General features: G+C 37.5%; 6 protein-coding genes across 6 annotated transcripts in view; 2 read left to right on the top strand and 4 right to left on the bottom strand.

Annotated features, from left to right (window-relative positions):
- FDP41_013781 (uncharacterized protein) overlaps positions 1-890 on the bottom strand; it is a gene marked incomplete at both ends in the record, with an annotated part of 1,333 nt that extends 443 nt beyond the window's left edge. Inside the window, one exon of the mRNA XM_044704448.1 lies at positions 65-890. Within this exon, the coding sequence (XP_044564845.1) occupies positions 65-890 (826 nt within the window). The remainder of the gene's footprint in view (positions 1-64) is intronic.
- A 65-nt stretch (positions 891-955) lies between these two features.
- On the bottom strand, positions 956-2,419 carry FDP41_013780 (uncharacterized protein; the record flags this gene model as incomplete). The annotated part of the gene is made up of 1 exon (XM_044704447.1): positions 956-2,419. The coding sequence occupies one exon, from the start codon at positions 2,417-2,419 to the stop codon at positions 956-958; it is 1,464 nt and encodes a 487-aa protein (XP_044564844.1).
- Positions 2,420-5,105: 2,686 nt separating this feature from the next.
- Positions 5,106-6,935, bottom strand: FDP41_013779 (uncharacterized protein; the record flags this gene model as incomplete). Its single annotated transcript, XM_044704445.1, has 1 exon — positions 5,106-6,935. One exon carries the CDS (start codon positions 6,933-6,935, stop codon positions 5,106-5,108), a length of 1,830 nt encoding a protein of 609 aa, XP_044564843.1.
- A 1,318-nt stretch (positions 6,936-8,253) lies between these two features.
- FDP41_013778 (uncharacterized protein) lies at positions 8,254-8,490 on the top strand (the record flags this gene model as incomplete). The annotated part of the gene is made up of 1 exon (XM_044704444.1): positions 8,254-8,490. The coding sequence occupies one exon, from the start codon at positions 8,254-8,256 to the stop codon at positions 8,488-8,490; it is 237 nt and encodes a 78-aa protein (XP_044564842.1).
- A 253-nt stretch (positions 8,491-8,743) lies between these two features.
- FDP41_013777 (uncharacterized protein) lies at positions 8,744-9,172 on the top strand (the record flags this gene model as incomplete). The annotated part of the gene is made up of 1 exon (XM_044704443.1): positions 8,744-9,172. The coding sequence occupies one exon, from the start codon at positions 8,744-8,746 to the stop codon at positions 9,170-9,172; it is 429 nt and encodes a 142-aa protein (XP_044564841.1).
- A 1,199-nt stretch (positions 9,173-10,371) lies between these two features.
- Positions 10,372-10,764, bottom strand: FDP41_013776 (uncharacterized protein; the record flags this gene model as incomplete). The annotated part of the gene is made up of 1 exon (XM_044704442.1): positions 10,372-10,764. The coding sequence occupies one exon, from the start codon at positions 10,762-10,764 to the stop codon at positions 10,372-10,374; it is 393 nt and encodes a 130-aa protein (XP_044564840.1).
- Between the last annotated feature and the right edge of the window lie 4,818 nt (positions 10,765-15,582).

The raw sequence follows: 15,582 nt of genomic DNA, 5'->3' as shown, positions 1-15,582 counted from the left end.
TTAGCAGGAGTGTGAGGTTGTGACAAAGTATCTACAACACTAGTTGAATAATCTGTATTGCTACCGTACGTAGATGTTGGATAGGAAGGAATTGAGGTGACATGAGAATTAAAATTGTTAGGTGCAAAATTGGAACTTGTTGTTGTTGCATATAAAATGTTCGTGTTTTTCCTATTGAAAGAGGAAGGCTGAGGTGCCTGATTGGTCGTATTATACAGTGTGTTGCTGGGTGTGTAGCTTGAGTTTTCATAGGACGAGCTCTGCGAGTTGAATGTATCAAGGGAAAGATGAGGACGTGATGGAGGTATTGAATTCACTGGTTGAGAAGCTGTAATACTATTAATATTGTTAAAACTGGTAAATTGTGGTTGATGGGAGAGCTGCTGTTGTTGCTGTGATGCAAGGAGAGCCTTTTCGTTTTTCAACATGTTAATTGTTTCTCGCAAATTTGCAATTTCTCTTCTTGACATGTCTAGTTCTTGTGAAAGTTGTTGTTGCTGATTGAACATGGCTTGTTCTCTCTCTTGATTGAACATGTTTTGATTGTGAGACATTCGCGAAATTTCTTCTTCCAATGTTTGCACACGAGCTCTCAATTGATCATTTGTCTTTTCAAGCTGAATTCGAACAGTATCTAAGGAATTATGTCTCTGTGTGATATTTTCATTTTCACGAAGAAGTTGTTTGGATTGATGTTCCAAATTTCGTAATTTTTCTTGTAATTGTTGATTATTTCGTTCACTCTCTGTGTACATGGCAAAAGCTTTCTCTCGTTCCTCAATGACCTTCATTTCCTTCTCTTTGAGAGATTTAATTTCTCGTTCTTGTGTCTCAATCTTGTTGCTGAGTCCGTTCAAATTGTCTTCCTTACTTCTGATCTTGGACTCCATTTCTTTGGATTGTCTTGTTGCTTCCGACAACAAGTGTTTCAGACGCTCAATTTCATCCTGAAGTGTTAATTTTTCATGTTCAAATTGTTGAAGAGATTTCCTCTTTGTTCGAGCTCTTGAAGCAACTTGTTAGTGTCTTGACCGTCCTTACTTTTATCCAACAGTCCAATCTCTGACTTGAGCCTCTCATTTTCTCTTTGAAGCTCGGTTATTTTAGAATCTTTTTCATCCAAAATTTTTTCCATACGTTGTTGTTGAGATTGTATCTCCAAGTTATGTCTATCAGTGAGGCTGTGAATTTTGTCATTGTGAAGCTTTATCATTTCGTTTTTGTCTCGTTTCAGTTCATTGATCTCGCCCTGAAGTCGAAGATTTTCCTCTTGTAGTCGTTTCATTTCTTTCAGAGAGGAAGACGAAGGAGCTGATCTATTTCGAGAAAGTGTTTGTTTTTGAGATTTGTACTCGTGTTCTTCAGAATCTTCTTGGTCATTTGAAAAAACGAGATTATTGTTTTCTTCGATATGCTCTTGCTCATCTTCAACAATTTCATGCGTTGGTTTTTCTAGCAATTTTTTAGGATATCGGGCTTGTTTCCTTAATGGTTTTTTATCGTTCACATTGGGAGAATCCTCTTGAACTTTTGTCTCTTCGACCACCGGCGAACGATACTGCCTTGATTGTGGTGGCAACTGTGGAGGCGACGCCGAGTCGGAAGACGAGTCATTATCTCGTCTCTGGTTAAAATTATTGCTTGGCAAAATTCTTGATGATAGGGTTCTCCTATGCTTGGCTCCAGATCGAGGAGGTTGTCTTGCCTTAATTGGAGATTCATGAATCGAAGTAGGTGTGTCATCGTCTTGATCAAGTGTTTCATCTTGTTCTTCCACATCATGCATTTCCTGATGCTGATTATATTTTGCATGAATTGGAATTTCATCAAAATCATTTTTCATGCTTTGCTTAACGACTGGCTTGAATAATTTTGTATTTTGTACCACAAAATTTTCATCCTCTTCATGATGGATAGACTCGTTGTTGGTTGAATTTTTCTTGTTCAAGTATCGTGTCATTTCGTACAAGGATGAAGGCTCCTCCTCCTCTTCGGAGATGACATTCTCTTCGTCCTCATCGATAGCGTTTTGAATGGAGGATGATGCAGAAGAGGGCCGTCGCTTAAGGCTCCCAATCATTCTGGAAGAAGAACTAGGAATATTTAATGGTTGTTGCTGCTGCTGATGAACTGCATGGTGATTATTTCTTCCTTGTTGACTCCGATGACTTGTGTGTGCTTGAGAGGATGAGATAGGTTCTCGATAGGAAGAGGCTCTCATCTGCGCAGATGTTGATGCAGTGGTAGCAGTGGATGACCTCCTACTCTCCACAATTTCAATTGGAATATCCCGAACCGATGATGAAACTGATGGTGTTTGTGTAGTAGAGGATTGAAAAAAGGCAGGATTCATCATTAACCGATGATGATGATGCGATTGAGGATTCTGATTGTTGTTGGGATTGAATTTGGACATCATTTTTTTAGGCGGGAAATGATTTTACATGTAATAATGTGTGGACAGGTGAAAAGTGAGATCTTCTTCACCATTCTCTTAGGCATGATGCGACAGGAAGTTTTTGGGTGACGTCAAGCCAGTTTCTCTGTAGAAAAGGACTTTCGATGGACTAATTCTACTATTCCATTATCCAATTCGCGAATCTCAGCTCACGAAAAACCCGTTTCGCAAAAGACACATTCTCTCCAACAATAATCTCCGAAATATTGGTTCTTCCACAACATCAAACAATGGATGGACCGATCAACGTCATTTCCTTCGTTCCTTTTACTATTCCACAGGAGGTCCTTATTGGAGAAATAACACTAGATGGAACACTTTGGATACCAAAGAGGAGACGAATTATTGTTCATGGCGAGGTGTGACATGTGTCAAAGATGAATCGGTTCTTGCTATTGCTTTGGTGAATAATAACTTGACAGGTCTATTACCTTTAGGTGTTTCTGTTTTGAGGAATTTAATGATTTTGGATTTGGGTTTTAATAATTTATATGGACAAATTCCAAAGGAATATTCGGAATTGGAGAGTTTGAATGGTATTGCTATTGGAAGTAATCATTTTGAAGGAATGTTGCCAGAAGGATTTTGTAATATTTTGAGTTGTGACGCATATAATAATCCAAAATTGAAATGTCCTCCAAATAATTGCAGAAATAATCATTGTAATATGGCTCAATGTAATTGTGGAGGAATGCAAATGTGTAATGATGATCACGATTGTGCTGGAAAATTATGTAGCAAGTGCAAACAACAAGGATGTAATCCATGGTTTAAAATATGTCAATAAATTTTAACATGACACATTGATCAAAATCAACAAATACATGTCAAATTTCCTTCAAGGTCCTCTCACAAGCTTTCATCATCTCATCGTCACTCTTGTGACGCAAACTCTCGTCATTGTTCCTCAAAATCAGCACATGAGTATTTAATGGATTTTCAACTCGAATTTACTCTCGAAAAAGACCACTAATGCGTTGCCCCAAAACAATCCACATCATCCAGTTGAATCAAGAAAGTTCCTCATAAGAATTTAAATTGTGCTTGGACATTGATTATAAACAAGCCTTACTCTATACAACAACATTTCAAAATCAAGACTTCATTCGTCATTTAATCATCACCTAAGTGCATACAACGACTCTCGTATTCACATTCAAAAAAAAACAACAACACAACCTCTAATATGTTCAGTTGTGTGGTTTGTTATTGCCAAGATGAAATGCAATTCATTCATGGCACAATGTGGAACAAACGACCACTTGAAGGAGAAAACAACCATCTCTCATCTATGTGTATTCATTTCGTCCTCATTCACCATTGTTGTGGATTTGTGTGGAATATTGGACAAGGGATCATGTTTCCAAATATGGTTTTCTTTGAGGTGATAGGAAACGTTGAGACAATCATGATCGTTCTCATGCATCGTTATGCTTCTCATTCCTCAAGAAGAACTTACTGTCCCTCTCCTTCCAATCTTGACCATTCCTTTGAAATCTCATTAAACATGCTTCAAGATATTGAACAAGACCAATGCAAAGGTTTTAAATATCCCTTCACAAGAGTCGACGAGGAAGGTCGATGTGAAATGTGTAAGAATTACAAGTTGAAAATGCTGGCCAAGTCTTTGACTTGCTGTTGCGAAAAGGTTTGGGAGGAGGATAAGGTTTCCTGTCACCAATGCGGGATTGTCATGGACCATGAATTTGAATTGTATGGTTTTACGATTCACCATTTGGATTATCAAAATCCTTCTCGTGTGGAGAGAATATTCAAAACCGAATACTTTTCTTCTCGTTTGGAAAAGTATGGGGATTTTTTATTATTCTGAGATCAGAAACAGCAACAAAAGTCGGATCAGCGTCAGCAGGTGTTGTTGAATGAGCAGCAACAGACACAACAAGTAACTCTGTTTCAGTTGAAGGAGTTGTTGGAGGAAATTAAAAATAATAAACATTAATTCCGTTTGTGTTCATTTCTCACAAAATTTCATTTGATCTATCTTTTATTCATTTTTCATTACCACATTAGAGTACAGATACAACCTCTTCAGGCTTGACTTCTCACGTCTACTTTTGGGATCATATTTAATTCAAAACACATCCCACTTGATTCCTGAAAGAAAGAAAATAATTACACCCATTGTATCGAGGACCATCTTGAAATTAATCCAACCCCTGTAGCCACATCAAACAGTTACTTAGCATGTTCATACAGCCATCGGTATGGATTAACCTTAAATTGACTACTAAGGTCAAACAGATCAAAAAGCACTGCCCACCTTAAAAAAACCAGAAACTCAACACTTTTATTGAAAAGTACTTCCATGGTTGAGCAGTGAGCTCGAATAAATTCTTTTGATTCTTCAGAGTGAATGCATCCATGAACGCAATGCAGTGGATCCACAGCCATAATCGGAAAATCCATTTTAAAAACTTGATATGTATTGAAGTTGCAAATTCCATTAACAAGTGCAAGATATTGTTTACCGACTTGAATCAAATTAAAGAGTGACATACAACAATTTAATTCAAGCATAATCTTGCTTGCGAGTTTGTTGGCCATGTTACATTTTAATTTTGTAAAGAATTGAGTGTTTGAGAGGAACATTGATTCAGCTTTGTCATCCATATTGTTGCAGCGCCTTTTATTGTGCTTTCTTACAGGATAATTGTGTCAATGCATTCAGTACTTGAGAAATATTTGGTCTCTCTGAGGGATCCTGTTGCCAACACCATGAAATTAATTCTACAATCTCTAATTGTTGAGGAACAAGAACAAGTTGAGGAGACAATTCGGGTCGTTCTCCATTAGCAACCTTCTCTAAAATTGTCTTGGGTTGTGTACCTTTCCATGGATTCCTCTGTGTAAATATTTCATATAGGACAATACCAAACGCAAAAATGTCCACAGCCGAAGTGAGTAAGTACTTCCGTTTAGGTAATAAAATTTGCTCTGGTGATTTATACTGCACCAGTACTGCTGTTTCTGCAGAACTAACATTTGGATTGTAATATTTGATTAATGCAGGTGGAATAATAAGATTTTCAGTTGATTGTGACGGCGAAATGTCGCTGATTGGTCCTGATGCTGCTACATTACACACATAGCAAGTACTTGAGTCCACCAAGAACTTGGTTTGGAATTCATCAGCAAGCATAATGTTCGCGCTATTCACGTTAACATAAATCATTTTCTTTTCGGTATGTAAATAATGCAATGCCTTTGCAGCGCTAATAGCAACTCTATAAATGATCTCTGGATCCCTTAATTGCTCTTTCAAGTTGTTTGTGTCTAAACTTGATTTTTTCTTTGCTGGTGGTTTAAAAAGAATGTCATAAAGGAATCCATATTTGCAGTGCTCCATTAGAATTTTGAATTGAAATTTGTCAGCTCGAAGGCCATATCCAATATGATCAACAATAGATGGATGTTTCAATGTACAAAGCAAGAGAGCTTCTCTCTTCCACGATTCAAGCTGTTCTGGTTTTGAAAAAATAACTGTCCTCACAGCATAACATTGTTGGTTATATATACATGATCTTAATACATAATTGTGTCTTCTATCGACGACTTTTTCTTCTATCACCATTGAATCATAATCTGGTAAGAAATATTGACTCTCTAGCTGTGTGAGCAGGTCTTTATCATTTCCAAATAGCATGGAAAGAGTATCACCTTGTTGAGATTCAAAATTTCTCTTTTCGGCATCAAAAATAAGTTTTTTCAAAAACTTGATTACCTCAGTTACTGATATCAAGGATGAATCGTTGTGTGAGGATCTGAGTTGGCTGTCAACAACACAATACTGTATAGATTGTTGATGGGTGAAATTTGAGGTTTTGTTTTGAAATGCCCCAGCTGCTGTGACGTTGTTGCTAATGTCAGCGGAAGGACTTGCACCTTGTTGTCGCGTGACACTATCCGTTATTCCTTGTCCATGAATGCTTATCAATGATATACTCAAATTCTTGTTTGGAAATTCAGGAGGAACAGTCACTGCAAATTTATAATGAGTATAGTTCAACGAAGACTCAGTAGGACATGGCAACACATCCTCATCTCTATCCATGTCATCTGTGTTTTCAATGGGTTTTTTGTTTTCTCCTTTTGAAGCATTAATGATTTGAAGTTTTTGTACAGGAGTAATAATTTGTGTTGAGAAGCGAAGTTCAAACACGAGCAAATTGTTCACGTCAGGAAAGTTTAGTTCCGTGAAATAATACAAGCAGTAGTTCGTAGTTCCGGTACTTGATGAAGATATCGAACAGTCGTCGCCTCTTCCATTAATTTCATCATCGGCCACTGAGTGTCTATCGATGGGTATTGAAACTTGTTTTTGTATAATTTCCTGAATTTGAATTTTGGTTAGAAGGTTGGGTTTACTCAGTGGTGATACCGATTGAGGAGTGTCGGCTGCAGCTGCTGTGTGTTGTTGTTGTTGTTTAATATTTTCAATTTGTTTCTTTCTCCACATGATCTGTTGTTGTGCGTTGTTCACTATAATAAATAATATTATTAAAAGGGATGATGAAAGGACTTTAGGGTTATTGTTGTTGATGATGATGGCCGAAACGTTTTTTGAAATAAATTACGGTAATATTAAAATGTGTGATGGCTTGATAGTAATCTCTTTCGTGAATTTCAAATTTGGATGGCTCTCTCAATTTTGTGGTGTTCAAACAATACAAAAAGAGAAGCACCAAGGAGAGATGATGATGCAATTATTATTTTCTGAATCTCAAAATTGATGAAGCCTTGATTAGGGAATGGTTCAATGAAAGGTGTTGGTGATGGTGATGGAATGGTGATGAACACACGTAATTTTGTCTCGATTCAAACTCACAAGATAAATATAACTTGAAACTGCAAAGTCTTTTCTCTCTGATTGTTGTTCGATGATTTTTTTCAGCCATTTCTGTGTTTTGGGAAACTTCAACTTGGAAATTCGCATCCACATATTCTCTTCTTATTATCGAATTGTTCCTTTGAACAAGGCACAGTCCACACAGAGCTCGAGTAACTGCGTTGCTTTATCATGCTCTCGGTTGAAGACATGAGGTTTTGCTTCGGATCTGGGTGAGGAGAAGAATCTCTCAATTTGCACCAATTAAAAGTTAGATTCAGTTTATTTCCAAATAAAATCATTTGTCTTTGTGAATATAAAGTGACAAATTGATCAAAGTTTAAGCTGTCTTTAGATTCAACAACTTGATCACTCTTTGATGAAGCATTCAGATCGTTAATGAGATGACTAATATCCTTCTTGGTTGTTTCTTTTTTTCCTAACTTTGAAAACACGTCAGGGTTTTGTGAAAAAGGAGCACCCAGATCCAGCGTCATCTAGTTCTCCAAAGTTACATCTTGAATTAAGGATCATCGGCTTTCAAGATCGTCATTTTTGTATTGCCTATATATCAAAAAAACGTTGTTCTTGGTTTGGATGGGTTTATTTGTTGGGTTATTGTAGCTGTGGTTTTGGTTTGGGTTGTTGTTTGGGTTTTGGGTAGGTTTGGTCAATTCAACAAAATATATTTGTATGCCATTATTATTATGTAATCCCGATGGGTTTCGTCACAGTTCAGCTCGATTCGGTGAGGATATGTGCTCCAAAACTCCCACCTGATTCGGAGTTGCATGGCTGCTGGGCCCCATCCTGGCTGAAGGAGAGGAGAAACGTTTATTTGAATTAATTCGAAAAGCACTCTTAGTAAAAATAATTACAACCTTGTTCAAGACATGCCTTGCCCAAACCATACCCTTACTCTGATATTACCCTCACTTGTCCTATATTCATGGCCATCCCTCGAAAGAAGAAGAAGAATAGCACCACCAAGAGAAAACAAACCTCTCCCCATCAAAATGGTCCTAATCAAAAGAAACAAGGCTCTTCAACAAGGCCATCTTCATCCACTTTGAATGAAACAACAAGGGGACCGAACATGTATGGAGGTGTTCAACTGCCATCTTCATCCGTATGGAATGAAACAACCTCCTCCATCAAGCAGCAGTCCAATCTCGTACATTGTTAAATCCGACTGATCGGATTCAGGGGCATCTTGTTGATTCCTTTGAAATGGTGAACCACAACGACTTGAATGATCAGGAGGAATCCTCTCTTCGGGGAGATATTTATGATCTAGAAACTAGCAATTTTGTTTGGGAAATCAAAAGTAAGGTTGAGAAAACCCAAACGAGAGTATTGTTTTGGAAACCCCAAACAAGAGTTAGTTTGTGGACACCTCAAACAAGAGTAGGTTTGTGGATACTTAAACCAAGAGTAAAATGGTTTTGGATACTTCAAACCAGAATAAGGTTGTGGAAACCCCAAACCAGAATAAGGTCATTTCTGAAATCAACAAGAGTAACAAGGTTTTGGAAATACCAAACAAGCATGCATCTCACAAGAATCTCATCACCGACTCTTCACTCAATCAGGTGTCTCCAAACAACCAACTCTTCACTAAACCTAACAATCGACACCCCATCTACCTCAAGACTCGATCTTGCAAGGCCATTCCCTTAAAGGAATACCAAGCAAGGATGGCAAGTACTATTGATGAAACCCAATCAACAACACCATCACTCCCCAAAGGAGTCCTCACCACTGGAACCTCACCTCTCTTCATTCCCTTTCCTAAAGGAATTGATCAACAAACTCTCCCCAAAGACAAGTTCACTTGTACTATCGTTGGCTCATTGAAGAATTGTTAATGATTGATAAATTGGGAGTGGAATTCTTTTACAACATGTTAGACTTGTCTGAAAAGGTTTGCGAAAAGGTTTGGGAGGAGGATAAGGTTTCCTGTCACCAATGCGGGATTGTCATGGACCATGAATTTGAATTGTATGGTTTTACGATTCACCATTTGGATTATCAAAATCCTTCTCGTGTGGAGAGAATATTCAAAACCGAATACTTTTCTTCTCGTTTGGAAAAGTATGGGGATTTTTTATTATTCTGAGGTGGAACCTGTGGTGGTGTTGTGTAAGGGTTGTCATTATTTGGAACATGTCAAGGGGGAGGAGGGGGAAAAGGATATTCATCAGAAGGAGGTGCAACGGAAGGTCGGAAATAAGGATGTGCAGGAACAAAAGGACATGCAATAAAAGGACGGGGAAAAGGACATGTATCATAAGGACTGGGAAAAGGACATGCAACAAAAAGAAATGTCTAATTGGGCCAAATTACATTTGAAGGTGGTTCAATTGTTGGGTGGATCCTGTTCCGAATGTGGTCTCAAGGTGGATGAATTGAAAAGTCCCTCCCTCATGCATGTGCATCATGAGAATCATGATGGAAATGTCATGTGAGAGAGGGTGAGTGAGGAATTGGATGAGGAGGAGTTGGATGTTGCGTTGAATGTGAATGAATACAAATACTTGTTACAAAACAAGGACAATGTAAATGTCCTCTCCCAAAATGATTGTTTGTGTGCCAGTTGTCATTATATGGAACACATGAACAAGCATATCAAGTTGGTGCTGAATAAGGAAGGGAATGAAGGATATTTGGAAAAGGTCAAGCAGTGCTATAGTTTGAGAAGGGAGTAGTTGAGTTGATCATTAAGAAAATAAAAAGAAATTCTACACCTACAAGGAAGCAGATTAAATCCTCCCATGATGGATGTACCTTGAGCTCCTCTGAAAGATTCTGTTAGCAATTCCACCCAACGGCACTTGAGTTCTATTTTTCAACACAAAATCTTCAATTTCAGTGTTGTCACCACATGCATAAATGTCAGGATCCGGTGTTTGACAACAATGCAACATTTTGGAGAGGAGCTACCATTTCCTTGTCCTAAGGACATAGAATTGAAATGCATCAGCAATCATTCACATAATTATTTCTGATGTAAATACACTCATTCATGAGTGTTGAAAAGAACTTACCATTGGTGGCATTACATGATCTAATTACCCTTAACACCGGCATGAGTGATGGCCTCAACAACCTCACATCCAATAAAACCAGCACCAATGATCACACATCTCTTCTCAGGTTTCACATGTTGCTTAATTCGATCCATATCCTCAAGAGAACGCAAAATATGAATTTTTGGATGTTTCACTCCTTCCAGTGGTGGAATAAATGGTTCAACTCCAACGGACAAAATTAACTTGTCATACCATTCGAAATATTCTATGAGTGGTGTTTTGCATAATACTTGTTTTTGGGTTCTATCAAAGGAAAGTACTTCAGTTTCAATACGAAGATCAATATTATATCTCTTTCTGAGAGTGTCAACTCCGGTAACAATTAAACTGTCCCTTGATGCAATTTGACCTCCTAGATAGTAGGGCATTCCACAATTTGCAGAGATAACCAACCATTGCGTGACTAGAAGTAACTTTAACTCTTTCCCTTTTCAAACAAGACAATATTGTCTTTTTCGCAAATTGAACAACGCGAGATTTCCTTCAAGTTAGTAAGATGGAATTGTTACTATTTCGAAGACGTAAACAATAAAAATCGTTTGTTAATTTAAGGAAGGACTAAAGGGTTTGTAGTCTCTCCAAACACCGACCTTGATAAAGTCAATTGACAAAATATGCAGAAAATCCCGCAAACACCGGACCATTATTAATTATTAAGGTCGGGTGTTTGGAGAGACCACAAACCCATTTGTTCCTTTAAATTCAAATTTAACTAAACGTCACACCATCCTGATACAAATTGTTAGTAAGGCGCCATACTTAAGTCAGTTTAGAAGGATCCAACGATAAAATCAACATTGTAACTCCTGAGAAAAATAACTATTAAAAAAATAGCATCATTTGCCATTACGGTTGTCATCCACACACACATATGGAAAATATCATCACAAAATTCCCTATCAGCCTTCTAAAAAAGCTTCCACTCTCCCACCCTACAAACTGGAATTCAGATCGAAAAATTTGCCAAAAGGTAAGTGTTACAATTAAGGTTATAGAGCACACTTGGTGTGTTCTGGTTTAAAGGTGCAAGGAGATGGCACCTTGTCATGATTAACGTGGTTGTGGTTATGGTTTTTTGCTGTCACCCTCAGATACAATCGTTGTCAGCGCAAGCAACGATTGGAGGCATTCAGAAGAGGGCATTACTTTCCATTGTATTCGATTCCTTCTGAATGGGCAGAGTTTTTGGCGTCGTGGGACGTGTGTTTCACTCTGTTCTAAGGTTGTACAGTGGTAAGACATTAGTGTGTTAAGGAGACTTGAAATGGGATCTATGGACCTGCATGAGGTTGGTTATGGAGAACCAGTTGATCATTCTCGCGAAACCTTGATGTCTGTGACATGATGCTTTGCTTGGTAAAGTGCTGTCACTTTGGGTGTCGAAAAATTGTCGGTCTGAAGATATTTTGTATGTAATAGTTACTTTAGACCGACGGACATTTTCAGAACAATGGTAGTTTTACCGGATAATGGATTCCTGAAGGTTTGGGAAAGGCCATTGCTATTATTGCTATTACCCGAATTCGAATTTTTGCTATTATTATTATTAATAGTAGAAGCATGAATGAGTTTATTCATTAGGTTTCTATTAGTGTAACATCAGAATGCGCCTAATGGAAGATTTGAGTTGGCAAATTGATGCTAGATGTTGTGTACTCTATGCGCCGTTAGTTGAATAAACTCATAATTCTTCGATTTTACTCGTTGAATTGCTCAAATGTTGTTTCAGCAACAAATTCTTCTGCCTCTTCAGCTTTTATGAGCTTTTCAACTGTGCATAGGGAAACAATGTCGCTGCAATTAAGTTTGACTTTTGTGAGTTTTAAGATCTCTTCTATTGACATGTTGAAAGAATTAGCATTCCTACTCCCTGCTACATCCATATCTCATCACAGTTATAAGTTTTTTCTGGTGACGAGAACTTTGGTGCTTCTTGTTGTTGAGTATGCATATGATAGCAAAAATATGAAAATGCGCATCATCAAGCAGAAAATAAAATTCAAGAAGAAAAACAGAGAAAAGCATTAGAAGATTCGTCTAATTTAGAAAAAGTCTCAAAGTATTTCAACTTAAATAGTTCAACTTCAAAAGTTTTAGAAGAAATGGAAAGACGAAAAAAGAAAAGTTAGAGAGCAATAAGGAAGAACAGATTTTGGAGGAATATCTTTCCTAAAAGAAAAAAATCGATAGGAATAGATTAAGTAACCAACGTTGTCTTGATTGTTTTCTCTTGTTTCGAAGACGTAAACAACAAGAATCGTTTGGTTAATTTAGAGGAACAAATGGGTTTGTGGTCTCTCCAAACACCCGACCTTTATAAAGTCACTAAACAAATCACAACGCACGAATAAGCAGAAAATTTTTTGAGCATGAAAATATTGTTCGTTGCTCAACCGAACTCTTTTAATGTTTACAATCGAAACATTCATGCCCTTCACTTCGTTCAGAACATATCATGCAGCTTTTGTACTCATTCACAAACTCACACATGGTGGATCAGGAAGAATTATGAATGGAATAATGTGAAATAATTTTATTGCTCTTTCAAAATCCTTTCTCAGCCACTAAAAATTCTGCCGAAAAATATCTTTCAAGGCAGCAACGAAAAATCTTTATTGGAAGCTGTCAAAATACATCCTATCGCCTTGAGTTCGCAGACGAAAGAAAGTTTCGAATTCTTGTCCGAGTGAATTGAGCTCAATGGTTTTTGCCTTGAAGAAATGAGAGAAGATACAGAATATATGGAGGAAGCAGTGAAACAAAATGGTTATGCTTGACAATATTGCGAAGAGTTGTATCAATTACGAATGGAATCGTGTTATTTTGGAAATTACATTTTAAGAAATCGAAACTTTTTTGCAATCCTTTTTTTGAGAAGAGAGAAGAATAATGAAGATGTTGTTGAGTTGTGGAATGAGATGGAATATAATATATTGTTCGCAATCATGTTTTCTTTTTGTATTTCAAATTAATCAAATTATTCAGACAAATTTTGTGGATCCATAAAAAGGCTACAGCACTGCAGGTTCTCAAGTTGACTTCAACCTCAGTACTGATGCAGCTCGACGATGCTTAACTCTCAAATCGGACAGGATTCAATAATACTTTGCAGTTGTATTCAAAATCTCGATAAAAGCCGAAAAATATTTTCCAAGGCAGCAACGGGGGTCGAACCCGCGACCTTCTCCTTACGAGAGAGAAGCTCTACCACTGAGCTATACTGCCCTACGAGGATAGGGGGATGATGTTATTTCCGTGCTGAAAGATTGCAGACAGTAATGAACAACCGTTTCACATCACTCAACGAGACCTTCAAAACACATGTGGTGAATCACTCGATAAAAAATTTGTAAATATGAAACTGATTTGTCAATTGTTTAACACTTTCATAAGTGTTCTCTCCCAACAAGTCTTGAATGGGTTTTTGTTATTTCAGTTCATTAGCAAGTTGTTGCAACTCAATATTGGTGAATTGGTTAGTTTGATTGAAGAAAATCCCTCGCTCAGGAACTTTTTGAAAAATGAGAGCGCTCAGATATCCGGTGCGAGAGAGTGGGATCAAGCTCACGATTCTGCCGGGCCCTCGACCAATGTCATTATCGACAACTAACTATCTCCATTTTTAGTAAATGATACAACAAGACCGCGCCAAAAGGAGGTCAAGCTTTACTCATCTCATCCAGCCTTATCACATTTTTACCGCTTAAATACTACAATCATGATTTGAAACCTTAATTGGTAACTTGTGCATGCTTTGAATGCCAAACCACAAAAAAAACAATTAAAATATTCTCCAAATGTATTGGTGTGTGGCTTATAATTCCAAACCACCCCAAGAGCATTCTGGAGAGTTTGGATCGCAACTACTTGAGAGAGCATTTGCTCACAATTCAGCTTGGAGTATGTATATTCATTTATTCATTTTCCATTAAATAGAAAAATGGTTTGGCCTGGGGGTAAGTGTTTCTGTTCTTTGTTGAGGATTAGATTTCTGTAATGGCAACATTATAACAGTTTCTCATGGTGGTGAATTGTCATCCCTTCGAGAGATTCATTCAAGCATTGAAGAAATATAACCAATTCACTTTCTCTGCCTTTAAGACGAGATCGATTTAGAATGGCTTTCCAAAGACGAAATCGCTGCGATGAAAAGGATATTGGGACTTCTCCGTTCAACAGTATGGAGACTACTTTAATAGTGCAAATACAAAAATAGACACACTGACCTCAAAGTACATGCATTACAAATTGTAAGGATAAACGAACGTCTGGATTCTATTTTAAAGAATTGGAAGAGAAAGCTAATTCAACGTGTTCCAGCTTTGTGGCGATATTGAGGACTTGTTGAATGAAATAAAGAGTTCAGATTTTATTTCAGATAATGCCAACGATGAAATTAAAAGGAAAAGATTGATTGCTGATCATTTTCTACCAACCCCTGTAAACCAAAACGCTGCAAAATCAAATAATAAATCAAAGAATAGTTTTGGATGGAAATTCATGTAATGAACGATATATTAACACCTAAAAAAAAGGACATGGAGGCCAATGATTGAAATAGTAGATAATTCATCAATATCGACCCTGTATGAATGGGGAGAATGCATAACAATGCTTAATTCTCTTCGTTACCGAGAAAACTTTCTGCTGAGGATGCTAATAAACAAGGATCGCAGGATGATTTTATGATGGGTTCAAATCTGCCGATTCAATTTGTTGTTACTAATAGAGTGAGGGCCTCATCAAACCTGCGCCGCAGCGAACAACCATTAAGCCAGGATGGTCCTCGCTGCCAAAGTTGTTAACAGCTCCTCGAGGAAGCCATTTGGGAAAATATTTAATTCTGAGTACAAAGGATGGTTGCCAGTTATTCCTGCTGACTTCCAGAAATCCAGCTATTCTCAAACGATTTGCGGTCATTCTGTCCTGATTTGTTTTTGCATTTACAGAATCTGTTGGAGTCTGCACTTTTGAACCTAGAATTTAGTAATAAGGATTCTAAAGACAAGTGAATTAAGACATTACAAATATGTTTACGGATTGGCGTACACAAGAACATTCCAACTCAATACAGTGGTCTTATGAGTGAGCTGAGTTTTTTTAACTGAGTTTCAGATCTCTTCACATCCTGGCACTTATTCCAGACCCTTGTTCATTGGACTGCAGCAGTTCTTTCCCTCCATCAT

Source organism: Naegleria fowleri (assembly GCF_008403515.1).
Source record: "Naegleria fowleri strain ATCC 30894 chromosome Unknown tig20, whole genome shotgun sequence".
NCBI lineage: Eukaryota > Heterolobosea > Eutetramitea > Acrasida > Naegleriidae > Naegleria > Naegleria fowleri.
This window is presented reverse-complemented; position numbering and strand designations above follow the sequence as displayed.